Source organism: Hippoglossus hippoglossus, chromosome 12 (genome assembly GCF_009819705.1).
Source record: "Hippoglossus hippoglossus isolate fHipHip1 chromosome 12, fHipHip1.pri, whole genome shotgun sequence".
Lineage (NCBI taxonomy): Eukaryota > Metazoa > Chordata > Actinopteri > Pleuronectiformes > Pleuronectidae > Hippoglossus > Hippoglossus hippoglossus.
In genome coordinates this window covers 13579005-13597599 of record NC_047162.1, presented here as the reverse complement: position 1 = coordinate 13597599, position 18595 = coordinate 13579005, and the positions used below count along the sequence as shown (strand labels likewise).

Genomic DNA, 18595 nt, shown 5'->3' with positions numbered 1-18595 from the left:
CTCCCCAAAAGTGAAGCCAAAATGTCTTGATCGCCACCTGGTGGTTGTCAGGAGTATAGGTACTCCTGACAACCAACTCCTCCATGTTGGTGGACGGGACATGGACCAAACTAAAAAGTCAAAGTACCCAAAAGTAGTAGAATTTTTCTTTCACATTTTAGGTGGGTCTTATCAAACCGATGTTTTGATTTTATATCATTTTGCAGTAAGTTTGGTTTTAATTAGTTGCACAAGATGGCAGCGTTCACATCAGGGATATGTTGGCTTCATTTCTTCGGGGGGAGGAAGTGGAGGAGTGTTGTCCATCTTTATTTACGGGCTGTGATTTAAAGCAACATTTTACTTGATGCAACATTTAACCATTTTCATGATTTCTACAAATTGCAGCTCCACATGAATGACGCTAGTGTCACACATGTTTCTATTCTAAGTGAAACCTTCCTTTAACTCTTTAAAATGCTTGCGTTAAGCTTCACTTTGTGCTCAAGACTATCAAATGTATTTTTCAAAATGCTACAACACGAGGTTTGCTTTGTCCTTAATGTTTTTTAGCGACTCGCTAAAACCCGCTAAAGTTGCAGTGTTACTATTGCAAATGTTTCATTTCTGATGCATTTATTAATGCAGGCCTGATACATTTTTAATGGGGTTTAATGGGACTGCTTGATACATAGTTAATGGGGTTTTATGAACACGGTTCCCTCAGAACGAGCACCGTCAGATTCTCGTGAGTTTGGTGAAGCAAAGTCTAAAATATGCAGATATGGTTTGATCATATCAAATAAATAAGACAAAAAAACCACATTGAAGATTAATGACACACAGAAACACAGTGTAAACATACATACATGTGCACAGACTGACACACACACGCACGCACGCACGCGCACGCACGCACGCACGCACACACACACACACACACACACACACACACACACACACACACACACACACACACACACACACACACACACACACACACACACACACACACACACACACACACACACACACACACACACACACACACACACATTCACACAGACAAAGCATCCATCTGATGTATGAGCCATGTTAAGTTACTGCTGTCTTTTCTGCTACAGTGTGCGACAGCAGCAGTTTGAAACAAGAGAGTGTCTGTGTTTTATTGGAGTCCTGTTTGGCCCTCGGGGGACACCGTACATGGGACCATTTGTACCAAGCACAGGAGCGAGTCACCCGTCTCCCCCCGTATTCTTCTCCTCTTGTCTCCTCTTTGTTGCCTTTTACATTTTTTGAAGTGAGGAAAATCCACAGGGAGTGTTTGGAGTCCACAGTCAGTGCGACACATTATAAGTGCATAACCCTCTTTTCTGTGTTCCTAGTGCTCAACGCACACGTAGCTGCCTCTTCGTTCACTCTGACCCCTCCCAGCGTTCATACTGGACTCTTCCACATCATCCTCTGCGATGCAAAACAAGGCCGTACGACTATGAGTAGGGAGTGCAGATGAGGGGGTTCATTTTTTTTCCGATGACGGGCACTGAGGTGAGTGTTATAGCTCGCTGTGGCGCACGGGCGGCTCCAGCTTGTGTGACAGGGCAGTGAGAACCTTGTCGAACTTCTCGTAGCGCTCTGATTGGCTGCCCTCGGAGCCGCGGCTGCCCCACAGGAGGCGCATCTGGAACTCCGTCTGGAAGATCTCGTGTATTTCTGATTGCTCCTGGAGCCCTGGAGAGGAGGAGGAGGAGCAGCAGAGGAGAAGAGGAGAAGGGGAAGAGAGGAGGTTACTTTATATTGTTGATATCATGATCATAAAAATCATGGTGAAATAGAGGTTACCAAAAACTTGATTGGGTAATAAAATTATTGACTGTGGACTGTGAAACATCTGTATGAAGGAAGTTTCTGAAGGTGCAGACGGAGGTCACGCTGATCGATATCGACACATAACAGAAAACACAGATGTGAATTGATAGTTTCTGAAGGACTGTTCAATAAAGCAGTAATGACCTTAAACTGAGAACCAATAGGGATCAATACAGTCAACATCGCAACCACACACACAGACACACACAGACACACACAGACACACACACACGATCATGAAGCCAAATCGGCGAAAGCCATAAATGCAATTATTATTAACATATCAACAGCATCAGATATAACACAGTGATTGTTGAAGATTTTACTTCCTTCCCAGTCCAGGAAGGCGGGACTTAGGCCACACCTAAACCAATAGGAGGCCTGGATCAGGGCCCGCTCACGCTGAGCTGCTTTAAACCATTAAAGCAACACTATGTAAGTTTTACTTTGAATTAATTTACAATCTAGTCTAATAACTCTTAGACCTCTCTGCACTCTTACCCTGCAGTTTGCCCTCAGTGTTGTTTCTGTAGATTCCCCCGTGATGTGCGATGGTGCGAGCTGCCTCCAGGTGGTACATGACCACGTCCACTCCGACCTCGGCACTCTCCCACGGCTCCAGCGCCTCCCCGAGAGCCAGGCCGCGCTCCAACAGGGACAGGACGGGAATGATGTGGGGGAAGGACGTGTTGGACAGAGCACCGGACTCTGTGAGCAACAGAGAGAGGTGAGGTGTAAAACACATGACCATTTATATACTTATTATTACTACATGTAAATGAGAGTCTCACCTTTGCCGTCGTTCATATTCTTCATGAAAGGTTTGAGTTTCTTCTCGTATAGAATAGCGCCCTCTGTATGTCTCTGCCGTAACGTCACCCACGTCTGCTCCAGGCGGGAAATCTGACGTAATGAGTGACACAGCAGCAAACGTAAGAATCTATCTTGAGGAAAAAGTGATGGAAACCTCTGGGATTAATTTTCATCTGTAGGTCGATTACCTGTGGCAGCTCCAGGGCTCTCATCACAGCAGCGAAGCCAAACATGTTCCCCATGTTGCTTTTCAGCTCGGCTGCTAATTGGATGGTTTTATGGAGCAGGGCCGCTCTCTCCTCCGTGCTTCCAGTACAGCCGAGCAGGTCCACTGCCATCATGATGGACATGGTGTAGAACCTGGAGAAAGAGGAACACATGAAAACAAAACTTAGTTCGCACTTTAAGTTGGTTGTTTTAGCTTTAGAATGATTGTTACAATGCATAAAAGCAGTGGGTTGAGAAAAGGATGAGAGGAGACGAGAGGTTTGGAGGGCGAAGATAAGAACAGAAGACTGAAGACAAGAGATAAGAGGACACCAGAGGAAGTGAAGAGCAGATATAATCAATATCCGAATTAATGAAGACGTCACTGTTTGATGCAGAAAGGAAGACAGCGGGAAACTCGTGTTTGTACCTCTCCAGTAGGTCAAGTCTCAGCTGGTGTCCGTGTGGAAGCGTCAGTAGCTCCAGCCCTGACGACACTCCCATCATCCTTTGCGTCTCTGAGGTTACACCCAATATTCTGGCCACCTGCCCGAGGGTTAAAATGTCATATGAATTTATATTTATTTGCCTTTGTATGCATGTGTACGTGTAAACATGTGTGCTGGCATGGTGTGTGTGTGTGTGTATGTACCGTGCAGTCCACCATGGTGATGTGTTTGGCCGCCGTCCTGGCGTCCACCTCCGCCAGCAGCTCTTTGACTCTCTTCAGCACCGACATCTCCAGAGGCTTGTTCTCAGCCGGCATGAGGCATGACTCGTACCTGCACCGGAGCATTGACACGGCATTAGAAAACCAGGGGAGGACACAAAGGACGACAAGGGCACAGCCAAGATATATTTGCTACAGCAGAAATTCTAGCAACCTTAAAAACATGTAGTAACAACTTTTTAGATAAATCTTTGACTTTTCTAATCCTGAATTACATCAGACATAATGTGCCGCAGACTTGTAGCCAGAAATGGGTCAGGGCAACACAGACCCACTCACATTACTCACTGTCCCTGCCCAGCCAACAAAAATATATAATATAAGAAATAATGAAATGGAACAAGTGAAACAAGGTCGGAAGCGACAGAAAACTGAATCTCAATGCTAGTTCTAATATTAGCGACACAATCCTAATTATGGTGCTTTTTCTTCATCTACCTGATCCCAGACTCGGCCTTCACTGCTTTAACAGCCAGTTTCCCTGTCGTGTGAACACATATTCAGCATTAATCCCTCTGCACTGAGATTTCACAGGAGACTCTCGGATGTCCAGAGCTGCTTCCTGCCCCATCTCTCCTTCCAGCACAAACTATTTTTCCTTTCACTGTCCTCACACGCTGTGTCCTCCAATGGCACCTTGAGCCAAATAAACTCCAGTACCTGCCGCGTCTATGACCGCAGAGCAAAGTGAGCTATTTCCCAAAGGACTATCAGCCGTCTACTCAAGTCTCTGCTCAGCCACAACGCAGCTGTGCTGCAGAGCCTGGTCAAAATTACCCTTCATGACAAAATGTCAGCAGATGTTTTGACCTTTGAGCAAGTCAACTTATCATCCTGATAAAATGTGGTTCAGTGTGGAGAAAGCTGAGCAACAGTCAGGATACAAACAAACCTTCATAAGGAAAAAGGTAAGATGCAAACTGCAGATTCAAATAAACCATTATGTTTAAACGAATTAATGACATAAAGTAGCTTCATCTACCTCATGCATTTAGTCAGAAGTTTTTTTTTATGATTTCCTTTCTCTTTAAGACCTTTTCTTAAAGAATTCTTTGGTGGTTTGATCCCTGGCTCCTCTAGTCTGAATTCTAAAGTGTCCTTGGGTCTGAGACACACCTGGATTCTTCTTACTGACTCACTAAACACCCAAAGCTGCTATGTGTTGTGAGTCTTTTTCATACTTTGCTCCAAATCCAGTTAAAATAGAAGCTCACCCTTTAAAAACGTAATGTGCACGTTTGTGTGTCTGTGTGTCTCGTACCTGGACGGCCTGAATGAGGATGTCCTCTCCACCTGTGGAGCGGAGAACATCCCATCTCCTTCCTCCTTCGCTGCCTCCTCCCTCCCTTCCTCGACCCGCAACCGCTCCACGTAGCCCTTAGCCGGGGGCTTGGGGGGTCCAGGGCAAGGTCTGAGGTCACAGTAGCTCCCCGCCGTCTCCGAGGAATGGGATTGGTACCCGGGATGATGGGCGGGCGAGGAGTGCGCCGAGTGTGAGGTATGAGCGGGATGCTCCGGAGGGTTGGTACCGGCCAAGGGGCTGAGCTGAGGGTCGCTGGAGTGACGCATCACTGGGGAGGGTGGGATGACGGCCAGGACGCGCCCGCTTGAGAGGGCTCTCTGCCTGGTAACTGCAAAAAGACAGAAATATGAAGTATGAGGGGGGGTCTATTTATTCTTTATCAACACATCAGAGTTTGCAGTCACTTACTAGCACTATACGCAGGAGAGAGTGGGGTCTCCCCGACGGGTGACAGGGGGCAGCGGTACTCCTGGATCTGGTCCATGCTCATCGCACAGTTCCGCATTGCGTCTTTGTGGTGGTGGATTGTCGACGGGCTGCAAACAAAGCATTTTTGTGATATTAAAAATCTTTGGGTTTAAGAGCTGTCAAGGTGCTGAAGGGGAACCTCGCGACGCAGCGCAACTCAGGGCGTCACATTCCTCAGTTTCAGAGGACAGGGGGTGGTGCGGTTAAGAATGTTAATACTAAATATTTGAGGGTGAGAGAAGAGGGAGACGTTTTAGTTGGTGCAACCTTGTTGTTCTACTTCATTATACAAACATATTTTATTTATGAATTTAAAAAAACATGTTCAAGTCTTACAAACAGGAGCAGAAAACATAGAACAGTGTGGCTTCTTGGGAAAAGATTAACAATACTTAACTCATGTTAAAGATGTATATTCATCACCTTTATCACATTATCAGCGAGAGATGTTAGCAACAATTTCCCACACATCTTTTCTTCCTAAAGACACAAGTATCATGTTTTTGTCTCATACTTTAAAAGCTTGCAAACTACTTTCCATTCTCCTGATGAGGATACAATTTATTTCCACAGTGCACAACATGTTTTTCTGCTCCTTCTTTGCAAATTCAAGTTCCAAACAGCCTCGATCTATTTGAAACTTAAGTGCAGAAGTGATCATTTTAACAGCGTCACTACTCGATGCTCGTTACTACGGGGAGGTGCTGACAGTGCGTGGGAGGTGAGGGGGGACCACAGGAAAGTGGGAGGTGAGTGCACTGCTTCAGTGCTCAAACACAACACTGGTGTCACACAAACACACCACCTGCAGATGGGCACAGGCTCCGGCTCTGGATCTGGTGGTGCCACCGGTGTCTCAACCGGGCTGGGACTGTCTGAGTCATCACTGATCATGTGTGTAACATAAAGTAAAAGATGAAACAAGGGCAAATATGAAGACTGCGAGAAAAGTTAAATTATTGTCTGCTCAGCTGTCTTTCTCCACCTCTAAGAAAACCCTGACACTTCACTCCTCTTCCCCCCGGGCTCACCTGTGAGGCATCATCTTCTCCGTCGTCAGCCCATCGTTCATGGTGACGCTGCGCCTCTTGATGTACGCTCCCCTCTGACTGGACGGCGAGTAGGCCGAGCCGTGGTAGTCCTTGCTGTTGGACAGTGAGAAGGTGGCCTCCAGGTAGCGCAGGGGGAGAGTCCTGCTCACGGGACAGTAGATGTGGACGCCGCTGGCCTGGGAGACCGGTTTGCGCTGGCCTATGTAGAAACGCACAAGCTCCTGGACCGAGTCGAAGCTGTCAGTCTCCAACATGTACTGCACCTGAGGATGAAGAGACAGTTCATATAGCATCTTTGGATATTTCATATAACTACTGTGATTAGCCAGCACCGTGAACACATGTAAGATAGTGGAGGTGCCGGATTTAGTTTGAACCACAACGACTGCAATATCACTCCAGAGGAGAAGCCTGAGAGTTGATGAATAATGAATGAAGTGAAACAGAAATAAACAAGCTGGTGGGAATAAAGATTTGGAGGCAAAAAGACAAAAAGGACACTGGGCAACAAGAGAAAAGAGGCTTTTGTCATCTTGAATTGTGTTGAATATAATTTTGAAAATGCTCGGTGCTGATCTGAAGAGGAGGCAGGTCAGTCACAGATGTGCATGTTTATTTATAGTATAAATTGCTCTAAATAGAACAGAGCCATTCAAAATTTAAAACATACAATATGTACCACTAGGGGTCTCTCAATCAAAACAATAACAAAAGACCCAGTATAGTGAAGCACTGTGGGATCATGGGAGTTGTTGTCTTCACCACCATTGCCGAAGAAAATCTACAATGATGATTTGCATTAAACAAACTCAACAGAACAGACAGAAGCATGAATGTATTCTCTGATTTCCTTTGTGCCTAAAGAATATAAAGTAAATGCAAAGTGCTACATGATGTAAGTTTGAATTACTGAATGAGAAACTAGATAACAAATGTAACAGAAAGGTTAAAGGCAACACAAATGAGAGTATCAGAAGATTGTGAAGCAGAGATAAGAGTAGAAACAAGCAGACAGTAAAAGTTAACATACTGCACATACCTTGGTCTCATTGGATTTGACCAGGACTTTGCTGATCTTGAAGTGCATCACTTCATTGCTCCATCGACAGGTCAGAACATAGTCACCCACACTGGTCAGAGAGTCCCGCACCAGGAAATCTCCGTTACGCACAACCAGAGTCTCTGACACCTGCACGGAGGAAAGAGAAGTGTTTTTAAATTAGTAAAAGGAGACAAAAGCAACAACGCTGCAATCCCAAAGAGCCGGAAGCCAACTTGGCTCAATGAGCCGGAGTGTGTATGTGTGTGTGTGAACATTTTGTTACCGACAAACTGACTTTAGAGAATGATGATTATTTATGACAAGGCCTTTGTGTTGTTGAACAAACACAACTATCTCTCACACACACACACAACAGTCTGAATTAGGATTGATGGATAAAAACACCAGGGACGACGGCCGGCATGACTTTGAGTTCAGCACTTACAAAAAAATTATTATTATTACGATTTTAACGTCAAGACAGAGCTAAATGCAATCTCCCATTGATTCATGGTGAATGGAGCAGCTTCAGGATGAATATGATTCTGATACAGTGCAGATGTGTCGCTGCTGGTGTCTGTGAGAACAGATCACACATATTGATCCAGCAGTCACGTAGGAAATTACATTTTAAAGCTTCCTGCCAAGACACTGGTGATGAAGGCGAGAGTCACTCAACACAAACATGAGATATTAAATATATAAGAGCACTATTGACCAGCAGGAGGCAGTATATACACAGATTTAAAACTCAACCCAAGCACAGGATGCTCTTTAATATTCTAAGAGTTTTTTGCAGCTGAATTTGAAAATATATCATTTACTTTCATGACAGTTTGGAAGAAATTGCATTAAATAAAACGAGTGAAAGTAAAAAATCACACTGGTTCATATGCTCATGACTTATATACATGCAGGAGGACGTCTTGACTTTTAAAAGGGAAGAGCAACAAAACAGGATTAAGAAAACAAGAAGGACAGAAGGACGAGACTTAGGGACGACAACATACACTCGTACAGGAGATCTAGTCATTAAGCATTGTTTATTCAGGGTTTCCCCAACTTTACACTGGGGCAAATCCATGAATCCATGAATATTTTATGTAAATTAAAAGAGGGAAGACTCACAGATGGCTGATTTGAATCTGTGTTGTGTGTGTGTGTGTGTGTGTGTGTGTGTGTGTGTGTGTGTGTGTGTGTGTGTCTGTGTGTGTGAGGGAGAGACAGAGTGCAGAGGCCGATCAAGAGACAGAAGCTGCGTCTATTTACGAGCACCCTCCACATGTGCATGCAGCGTGTGTGGGCGCCGGGGTCTGTTGTTGTGTGTCCCTGTGTATCTGCGTCTTAGGCACCAGCTGTGAAACTCGATTGCGCACATCAGCAACACGTGCAGCTGTCTGCTTGGCAGCGTTTCCCCTCCTTCTGAACGCTAAAGCAATTTCTACTGAGCTGTGACAGATGATGGGATTCATTAATCAGTGTCATTCTGTGTGTAAAGCATTTAAACTGCGCTTCCAAAGCCAGAGAGTTTGGCCGAGTAAGCGCTGAGATAATACTGTTGGTTGACAAGCACATCCACCCACACAGACACGTTTATTATACTTTTATCTCAATTGATTCAGACTTTTTACATTTTTATTTCACTGTGACAGCGACTGAGACATGGGAAGTTCAGTGTTTTGAGCTCTTTTGACTGTGGGTTTTGACAGAATATCGTTACTTGTATTTCATTAAAACACAGTGCAGAGCTTTACTAATGAAGCTAATATGTATTTTGAATCTCTAAACGTAGCTGGTGATCACATTTTCAATTAATCTATTGATTGTCTACCCAATCAATAGATTCCTTGTTTCTAAGGTGATGTCCTTGTTTCCCCTTTGTGACGCAGAAACCATAAGATATGAAGTATTTAAAACTATGACTAAACTATAAATCAGAAACTATTGATCCCATATATGGATCAAATAACAGTCCCAGTGTTTGTCTGAGACTTAAGGTGTCACGGTGTTGCAGCGTGTCGCCTCACAGCAAGAAGGTTATTGGTTCTAATTGTGGTTCGGACAGGGCCTTTTTGTGTGAAGTTTGCATGTTCACTTGACTGTAGGAGTGAATGTGAGTATGAATAGTTTGTCTCTGTGTGTTGGATGGATGGCTGAGATTTGCTTTTTACATTCTTGCCTGCCTGCATGTGTGCGTGTGTGTGTGTGTGTGTGTGTATTGGCTGTGAAGCACTGTACACAAGCAGTGTGTTACCTTAAGGGTGTATTGTTGCCTCGGGAAGTGTTTGTGTTTCCATCTGTTTCCAAACATCCTTTAAGAACTCACAGACTAACATAATGTACTCCACTGTACATGTACTCTATATTGATTTTACAGTGTGTGTGTGTGTGTGTGTGTGTGTGTGTGTGTGTGTGTGTGTGTGTGTGTGTGTGTGTGTGTGTGTGTGTGTGTGTGTGTGTACCTCTCTGGGTATGTGCCCATGGTACCAGCCATGGCTCCTGATGTCAGCAGGGCTCAGTTTCAGCTCCTCCTCCAGCTCCTTGCGAAGTTTCTCTGGAGGTGACTCCAGCAGGTACTTCTCCTTGGAGAACTGCATGAGGCAAACAAGCAGAAGGAAACACAACATCAGTGGGAGAGAGTTTACACAGGCACAGTGTGTTCACAGCGAAATGGACCAAAGGTTTAGATGCAGAGTTTATATTTAACTTTGATTTATTCAGATAAACCCCGCAGACATTAGGAGCTCAATTCCCAGTGGGACCTGACAACTTAAACTGAATATACAAATACATATTTTAATATTTACTGTACAAAAAGAAGTACAGTAGCAGAATAATTATCTATCTGTATATATGGGTGTGTGGTTGGCATCATTTGTACAAATACAAATACACACAGACACGCACAGAAACGTACACCTGTGTTACAGAAGGCAACTCTGCAGGGAAGCAACACTGTGTGCTGCCTTCCACCCAAACATATACACGCACACACACAAGAACCAATCCAATCGACCCTGACCTGATTACAAAGATGCACAATTCATCATGAGTAAAACACACACACACACACACACACACACTCACACTCACGCACGAAACAAACACACAAACAAATGGATCCGATTTCTGATTTCAAAGCTTCCTATTTCAAACGGCCCTCGGGGGAAATCTGGCTTGTAAAACATGAAAATACATTCCACTGAGCATTTTCATAGTTATTTACCAACAAATACTCCACAGTGTTGTGTGTGTGTGTGTCTGTGTGTGTGTGTGTGTGTGTGTGTGTGTGTGTGTGTGTGTGTGTGTGTGTGTCTGTGCGAGAGGATGATAACAACAGGAGTCTGGTGCCTCAGCAAATATTGACACATAGTTTGGTTGAGTCCACACAATGGAGGGGTAGAAAGACAAACAAAAGCGTTGTATTTGTCTTATCATTAAGTGCTCTATACGCTTTAGTCCTGAAGATACTGTGTGTTCTCAGATCGGATCTACCCGAGTATTATTTTCTTAGGGAAATCCCACGCTGGGACCTCGATGTTACGTGGCGACGCCATAACAACCGTTGATTTTTGGAAAGACTGAGTTCAGATGGATGATGTTAGATGAGAGGCAGAGGACACGCACACAAGTACACAAACACAAATATTGCACAACACAGAAAATCCACACAGGAATAAACAGAGAGAGGAAATCATCTCCACTCCTCCAATATGAGGAGAAATGAGACTGGAGACCAAAATAAACAGTAAACAGCCTCGTCGCTAAGGCCAGCCTGTCATTCCTCCTAATATTGTCCTTCATCTCTCTCTCTCACTATTTCTGTCTCAGTGTTTTACTGTCACTTTCTCTCAGTCACAATCTTTTCCCCATTTCCCACAGCTCATCTTCCTCTTCATCATCCTCCACGACCATAAAGTTTCAGTATATTGTCAGAGAAAGGGAGAGATGTGTAAAGAGAGTGTGTGAATGAGGAGGTGAAACTGAGAGGATTTGTTTGTGTGTGCAGTGTTTCCGCCCGACAGATTTAGCATGTGCGCGCGCTGCGAGACAACAAGGGCCAAACAATCGATCTTATCGTCTCCGGGTCACTGCGAAATGAAATTATTAACTTCCTCCTCTCCCTGCTCCTCTGCCCTTCTCTCCTCTGCCTCTCTCCTCCAGTCCTCGGGGGGGAAGATGGGAGGCATATCGCCATGGAGGCTCACTCTCCCAGATTAGATTTGAGGTGCGAGTGTGTGTGTGTGAGTGTGTGTGTGAAGGAGAGAAGAGGCCAATGAAAGAGCAGAGAGGTCAAGTGTGCAGTTATTGCTTTTCCTTGTCTCTGTGGAAACCCAGAGGAGGCTGTGCCAGTGAACTGATGCTCAACAATGAACTTGTGTATATATATATATTTGTGTGTGTGAGTGTGTGCGTGTGTGTGTGTATGTGTGAAGGCTTATGGGGCAAATTGAAATGTCAGTGGGGCTCTATTTATGATATGGTTCAAGGAATGGACTGACATCAAGGGGACACGTTGAGAGAGAGACTGGAAAATGGACAGACCATCAAAAATAATTTGACAAGGACACAGAAAAGATTGACATTATTATATTACAACATATATATGTAAGTATGATAGTGGACTTTTTCTTCTACGGGCTTTTTTAAGAGTGGAGGCGCTGGAGCTCAGAAAAGATGAGAATAGAAAACTGAAATACAGATGACAAAAGACACACAGGGAATAAGGACGATACAATGGGAGACATTGACAAATATGATATTACTAGTATTATTCCAATGACTGGGTGTGCACCACACTTATAGCCCCACCATGCTGAATCCTTGGTCGCCATGGTAACATGTCTTTGTGTTTGTTGCCCTGCTGGTTTGCATCTTCTTTCATCTACAGAAGCAGAAACTATTACTGTGACTAATATCAATGGTATTTCCTCTACTACAATACTTATTATACAGCTATTTAAGATTTACTTATATTAGTCACCAAATTTATTCTTAAAAGCATTTGAATTTTGAATACTGGAATACGAATTATACTTATGACTCTTTCTTCTCTTTCATTTTTATAACCGCTTCTTTATGGTGCTGCAATATAAATATGCTACATAAATATTTTATTCTTATCATAAAATAAATAAATGTATAAAATGTACTACAATTTGTATTATGTAGTACTGCTTCTGTTGATAATATTTCCCAGCCCCTATGGTTCTTCTACTTGTGCTATAGATGCTATTTGTACTTTTATTACACTCCTTGTACAACTGTTGTTACTCTACATGGAACTAGTACTGGTACTATTTTCCATACACACAGTAAAAGTAGCTGCAAAGAAGAAACTGAGATATCAATACATATATAAGCAGACTTCCCTATTTGCTTTGTTGTGTATTTCCTATTGGTTTAGGAGCAACAAAAAGCACATGATCATATTACATCTGAAATGTGTGTGTAGGCAAAAAACCGATAGACAGTTTTCAGAAAAACAGACGGATGGACGGACGGAAGAGGAAGAGAAGCAGACACACGCAGCAGAGACGTCCTGAGACAGACGACAAAACAATCAGGATACATAAAGACAGGACATCAGACATTCAGGAAGGCACGGAGGCAGACACACACAGACACACACACACAGAACAGAAACTCATTAATGTAGACAGAGAGGCAGACACGCAGGAAGACAGGTAGCCCATTAGCAGATGAGAGAGTTTAGGCAATTTAGCAGCTGATGCAGGACTTTGCTTTCCCAGGGGGGTGAAAAGAGGGAAAGAGATTGGTGTGTGTGTGTGTGTGCGCGCGCGCGCGCGCGTGCGTGTGTGTGTTCATCCATAGACTGCATATGTGTGAGTTCTACATGGGTGGCACTATTAATGGATGGGGGGCTCTCTTTTGGTTCGGATATACTCATTATAATAGTTGGTATAACATATACTTTAAATGGATGGAAGGGGGAGTCAGGAAACAGGCTATAGGGGCCATGGAGGAGAGTGCGAATGTGTGAATATGAGTTATAGATAACAACCCAGTGTGATCCATCACCTAAGTTACACCAACACGCGCTTGAGCCCCCTTTTTTCCTCGCAGCGGGCCAATTAGAGGGTTTCGTCAACGCACCCGCCGCGGCTAAAATAGACTCTGTTATCACTCAACATCAGTAAGAGGAAAAAATGGACCACCTAAAAGGAAAATAAATGAAAGGGATGATAATGGGGAGAAAATTCAAATATATGCACATATTTATACATATATAATGTAGAAACACACACACACACAACAACATGCTGAAATAAACAGTGCTTTATTTCAGCATGTTGTTGACTTGTGTGTGTTTTTGTGCTGAATTGATTATCTATCTATGTTTACAGCTATAAAATAAAGTTAATGAACATTAGTTGATGAGACAAGTTTTCACTGAAGTCAAGAAATATACAAGCAGAGGTGCAATGAGTAGAGCACAGAGGAGTAGAGTTTTAAAGGAGACGGATTCTGCTCGTGTTCCGGTTCATAATGTTAACTTGTGTCATTACTTGAGAAGGTTTACGTGCTCCAATGTTCAGAAAACTGTCCATTGCTGCAGCCCCTCTTTTCAGCCTCTGTCTGAATCACCGGGTTTTTAAAAACTATATAACAACAAAGAAAAAGCATCACGTCTCCTTTAAATGTTGCAGAAATTAGCATGTTGTAGTTTGTCTCTGAACTAGTTTGCCAAAGAATGCATGAGAAATGAAAAGGAAGATAACAGCTGGATAAAAACCCACAGGGGGAACAAAAAAAAAAGAAAAAGTAAAGTCTCTGGTATTTGTCAGCATGTAAACAAAGACAGTGGAATTAATGAAACAGGCAGAGAGGAGCGTTTTCTGAACAGGCCGCAGCACTCACTCATGTCAGAATGCACCTTCTTTCTTTTGCTGCTCATGGGCTAGCCTCTAACCCCGTTGTCATGGTAACGCACTGTGTGGTGGTGATGCCGGCAGTGGGGGGAGGAAAAAGGCACACACACACACAATGACGTGAGGGGTCCTAATTCTGAGGAACCTTGCTTTCCTTTCATCAGCCCTGTCTTTCTCCTCCTGCCCCCTCAAACGCCATGTCTCCTCTCTTTTGGGGTGATGGAGACCAGGATTAACGCAGAAAGGCCCTTGAGTCCTTCTATCTCCTATTTCACACACACACACACACACACACACACACACACACACACACACACACACACACACACACACACACACACACACACACACACACACACACACACACACACACACACACACACACACTTTACTGGGGTTTATACATATGTGCGTGGCCGGTATCACCCCTCTCCAGACTGGTGTAATCCCTCTTTGCCCTCCAGCCTGATTTCCACTGTTGTATTCACACTGGTTCACACGGGTATAATGGTCTTTAACTTGCATGTAAAATGATATGAGCGGCAGAGGGAGTGCTGGTAACATTGGGCTTTTTATATTTACCCTTTATTTTTACTTAGCAAGGTGAAGATGACATTGGATCCAAGTGAAGGAAATTGCTTTTGCAAGGACGCTGAAAAGTTTATTTGACACCTTGGATTTTTTACTACATGTCAAACAATATTCTTTGACTAGATACTGGGGAGTGGTTTATGGGCATGTGTTTGCTGGTGATGTTCATTCACCTGTATTTAGTCTTGAGAAAATGTGATTTGAATGTTATATGATTATGAGAAACTAATACCAGACTAATTAAAGTCTTATAAAAAGCCAACCTCTTTAATGTGACTTTTTGTACCTTTATGAATATTCGTACAAACCTAATTCAAATTCAATCAGATTTTGACAACCACACCATGAGTTAATTATGCAAAAGGACACCTATTTATATATATATATATATATTAGATAATGAAGAGGACACAGATCAGAGTTGACTTACATCCTGTTCAATAATTCATTCTCAATGAAATGTGTCCAATGCAAATGACCAATTCACAAACTATCATCACTTCACCTTTAATATTAAACCGACAACTGAAACCCTGAGACACAAAATGATGTGTATATTTTTAAAGTACTGCCTATAGTAGTATGCACAAGCACTCAAATAAATAAATAAATACAGAGGAAAACATACATGAAAATGACTGTGTTGACATCTCATGTGATCTGACAACCAGCTACTCCCACACGACTGGTAGAGAGACACAGAGAATATGAGACTGATAACAGTGACCTTCTACTGTCGTTAGGAATCAGCGTCTCCCACCAACACACACACACACACACACACACACACACACACACACACACACTAAGGACAATCACCCCTCGAGGCAGCTGATGCTGGTGTGTATACAGTAGTCACAGACACACACATACAGACACACACACACTGGTGAGAGCTGTCAGTCGGAGTGGTATCGGAGAAGAGACCCCCTGGATTGAGTGACAGCTGGTGAAGAGGATATGACACACACCTACACTCCCACAGCGACTGGAGGAAGCACAGTGCCACTCTGCACTGCATGGGTCCACTCTCTCTTCCCCTCTGTCTCTCTTTCTCTCCTTTTCTCTTTCTCTCCGATATGTTTGTGACTTCTCCAGCAGCTCCGTCATGGTCTGTATCCTTTAGTTTTTAACGTGATTCCCGCCGTGATTCAAAACTTTATTTACTGAGATTTGAGAAAGAAGCAACACCTCTGAACACTCTTTAAAATTGACCGTGTGCATCGAACAGACAGAGTTTAAACAAATTCAGATTTCAACCTCTGAGGCTGCAGGCACAACCAATCAGAGGACGGGACGATGGCCGCCGTGTCTGAGCGACCGAACCCCCGGGAACAGAAAAGTCTGCAGTTACTTGTCTTCTGCTCATAAAACTTAATTGCTGTGACAACTGAAAGTGACCTTCATCAGCGTATCAACGTTTTTTTTATGAACTCCTCTCTCCTCTTGTGTGAATTATGGCGTCTGGACAGTGAGAACAGTCTGTTCACGGAGATTACAGCGAGTGAATCAAGCATAGACTGGATAAAATGATGGATGACATGACAGCTGCCAAAATGTGGAGACAAATCTTAATCATCTTAATCACCCCCCCTGGTGGCCGGCTGCAGTGTACAGGTCATTAATCCAGTCTCCTCCATATTAGCAGATGGGACATGGACCATAATAAAAGGTCAAAACATGCCAAATAATTTTTTCTCAAAGATGGTCGGGGTTAATTTAGGTAGTTATTAATCACACCGACGTATATTCAAGTGTCCGTCGTCCATCTAATGAAAGTGATGGGGTTGATTCAAATCGTGCCAAAAGATTAAGGCTACAACTGTAAACCAAAATCTAATTGTAAAATGCAATACCTTAATGCAACGATCTATCATCTTGGACCTACGCCTCTGCTGTTCTTACTCTAATGTCTCCTCCTCTGTGAGTCACCTCTTCTCCTGCTTTTTGTTTCTGGCTGAAAAAGCGTTTCCTCTCTCTAATCAACCTGGTGAGCAACATCTATCAGGACTTTGATGAGGAGACCATTACTGAGAGTGAAGCATGAGTGAAGCATGAGTGTGTCTGTGTGTGTGTGTGTGTGTCATCTTGCAAAAAGATGTATGCTGACAATCAGCTGCCTAAAGGGCTGAATGTCCTCTGTGTGTGTGACTGTGGTTGTGTATTATATTATTCTAATGTGCGTCTCCACAACACCGACACTCCTGTGAATTTAATTGTGTCTTTCTGGGTTCATTTATCTTGTTCTTTTCAAATCTGTCGAGTGTTTGCACATGACAGAGCTGTCGGTGATGATGAGAAGGGAAACACAAAAACACATAAAAAAACAGAGTATCCGAGACATCACAGTCGGAAGAAAGAACATAAAAATGTTTTTATCCTCACAAACATGAACAAACGGAGAAACACCAACACGATTGCACGCAGATATAAATGCACATGGCATGCCGCTACGCACAAACACACAACCGGCCACATACACACACAAAGGAGCAGAGAAGATTTTAATGATGTCTGACTGTTAAGTACGACTCCTGACTGCACGGCTCTCCCTCGCCTCCTAACCCCACAGTTTCCCTGCTAAACAGGCCTATAGGCTATATTCTCTCTTACACACACACACACACACACACACACTCACAGAGAAGAGTGTGAGAGGAGTAAACACTCAGTTCCCCAAAGTATCCACACAAACACAAACCCCACAACCGACAGAATCAGAAAAAGATGTACATATACACAAAGACTCAGGGTTGCACACACATACACAAACACACACGCACACACTGTTACACACAGGTACAAAATAGAGGTGACATTGTCCCATACTGAAGGAACCGATGTGATGCCTTGTTTAGTTATTACAGAAACCGAGTGGAGTGCTGGTGCCGCCCAGACACTGATTAGAGAGGTTACACAGATTCAATTAGACATTTCTCCGGATGAAATGAGATAGCCCACTTGAACCTAATTCAATTCAAATTACTTTAATACCTCCGCTAATGACACAGCAATGCAGACACACACTCCCTGCATTGCTGTAAATGGATACACACACACACACAAATTAAACACAAACACATCCACGGTTTTACAACAGGGGCTCGTCCAGTGACTGAAGCGCAGAGTGCTGACGACTAAGTGGTTGGGTTTTATCCTTTTATCGATGGGATCGTACATAAACACAATTTTCTGGTAAAGTTATTGGTTAAGTTCGGTTTATGTCCATAGACTGTTTATAAAACTGGACGTAGACTCCAGGTCCAGAAAAGTGAAGCCAATGCGGAAGGGCCTGAAACGTGTATTCTCTCGAATGATCAGCAGAGGGCGACTCTTTTTTCAGCTTGTTCAGTTCGGTTTATCTTCTAATTAGAAATTCACCTACTCTGGACATACAGGAAGTTCACTGTGTATTTATATCAGAGGCGAAGCAGCAATGAAATGCCACAAGACTGAGTTTACAGAACATGTTAAAGACTCTGGTTTGTAGACGTCACTAAAAAATAGTGGTATAAATAACGGATGGATGGATATTCACATACAAGTACCGACTAGATTCACATGTTCTTTATTGACTTATTTCTCCAATGAGCTCACCTTAGCAACATATTATGGTATGGTGGTGTGTTGCTTGACTGCAGATATCTG

General features: G+C 43.4%; 1 protein-coding gene across 4 annotated transcripts in view; it reads right to left on the bottom strand.

Moving 5' to 3' along the window:
* Positions 1 to 1007: 1007 nt before the first annotated feature.
* The window catches only part of sh2d3ca (SH2 domain containing 3Ca), a 47195-nt gene continuing 29607 nt past the window's right edge, over positions 1008 to 18595 (bottom strand). For all 4 annotated transcript variants that reach the window (XM_034602704.1, XM_034602705.1, XM_034602707.1 and 1 more), the window contains 11 exons: positions 9926 to 10054; positions 7461 to 7610; positions 6401 to 6684; positions 5310 to 5437; positions 4860 to 5229; positions 3521 to 3650; positions 3299 to 3414; positions 2850 to 3021; positions 2640 to 2751; positions 2350 to 2556; positions 1008 to 1710 (listed from right to left, as the gene is read on the bottom strand). In XM_034602704.1, the coding sequence (XP_034458595.1) occupies positions 1535 to 1710; positions 2350 to 2556; positions 2640 to 2751; positions 2850 to 3021; positions 3299 to 3414; positions 3521 to 3650; positions 4860 to 5229; positions 5310 to 5437; positions 6401 to 6684; positions 7461 to 7610; positions 9926 to 10054 (1974 nt within the window). In that variant the 3' untranslated portion in view covers positions 1008 to 1534. The remainder of the gene's footprint in view (positions 1711 to 2349; positions 2557 to 2639; positions 2752 to 2849; positions 3022 to 3298; positions 3415 to 3520; positions 3651 to 4859; positions 5230 to 5309; positions 5438 to 6400; positions 6685 to 7460; positions 7611 to 9925; positions 10055 to 18595) is intronic.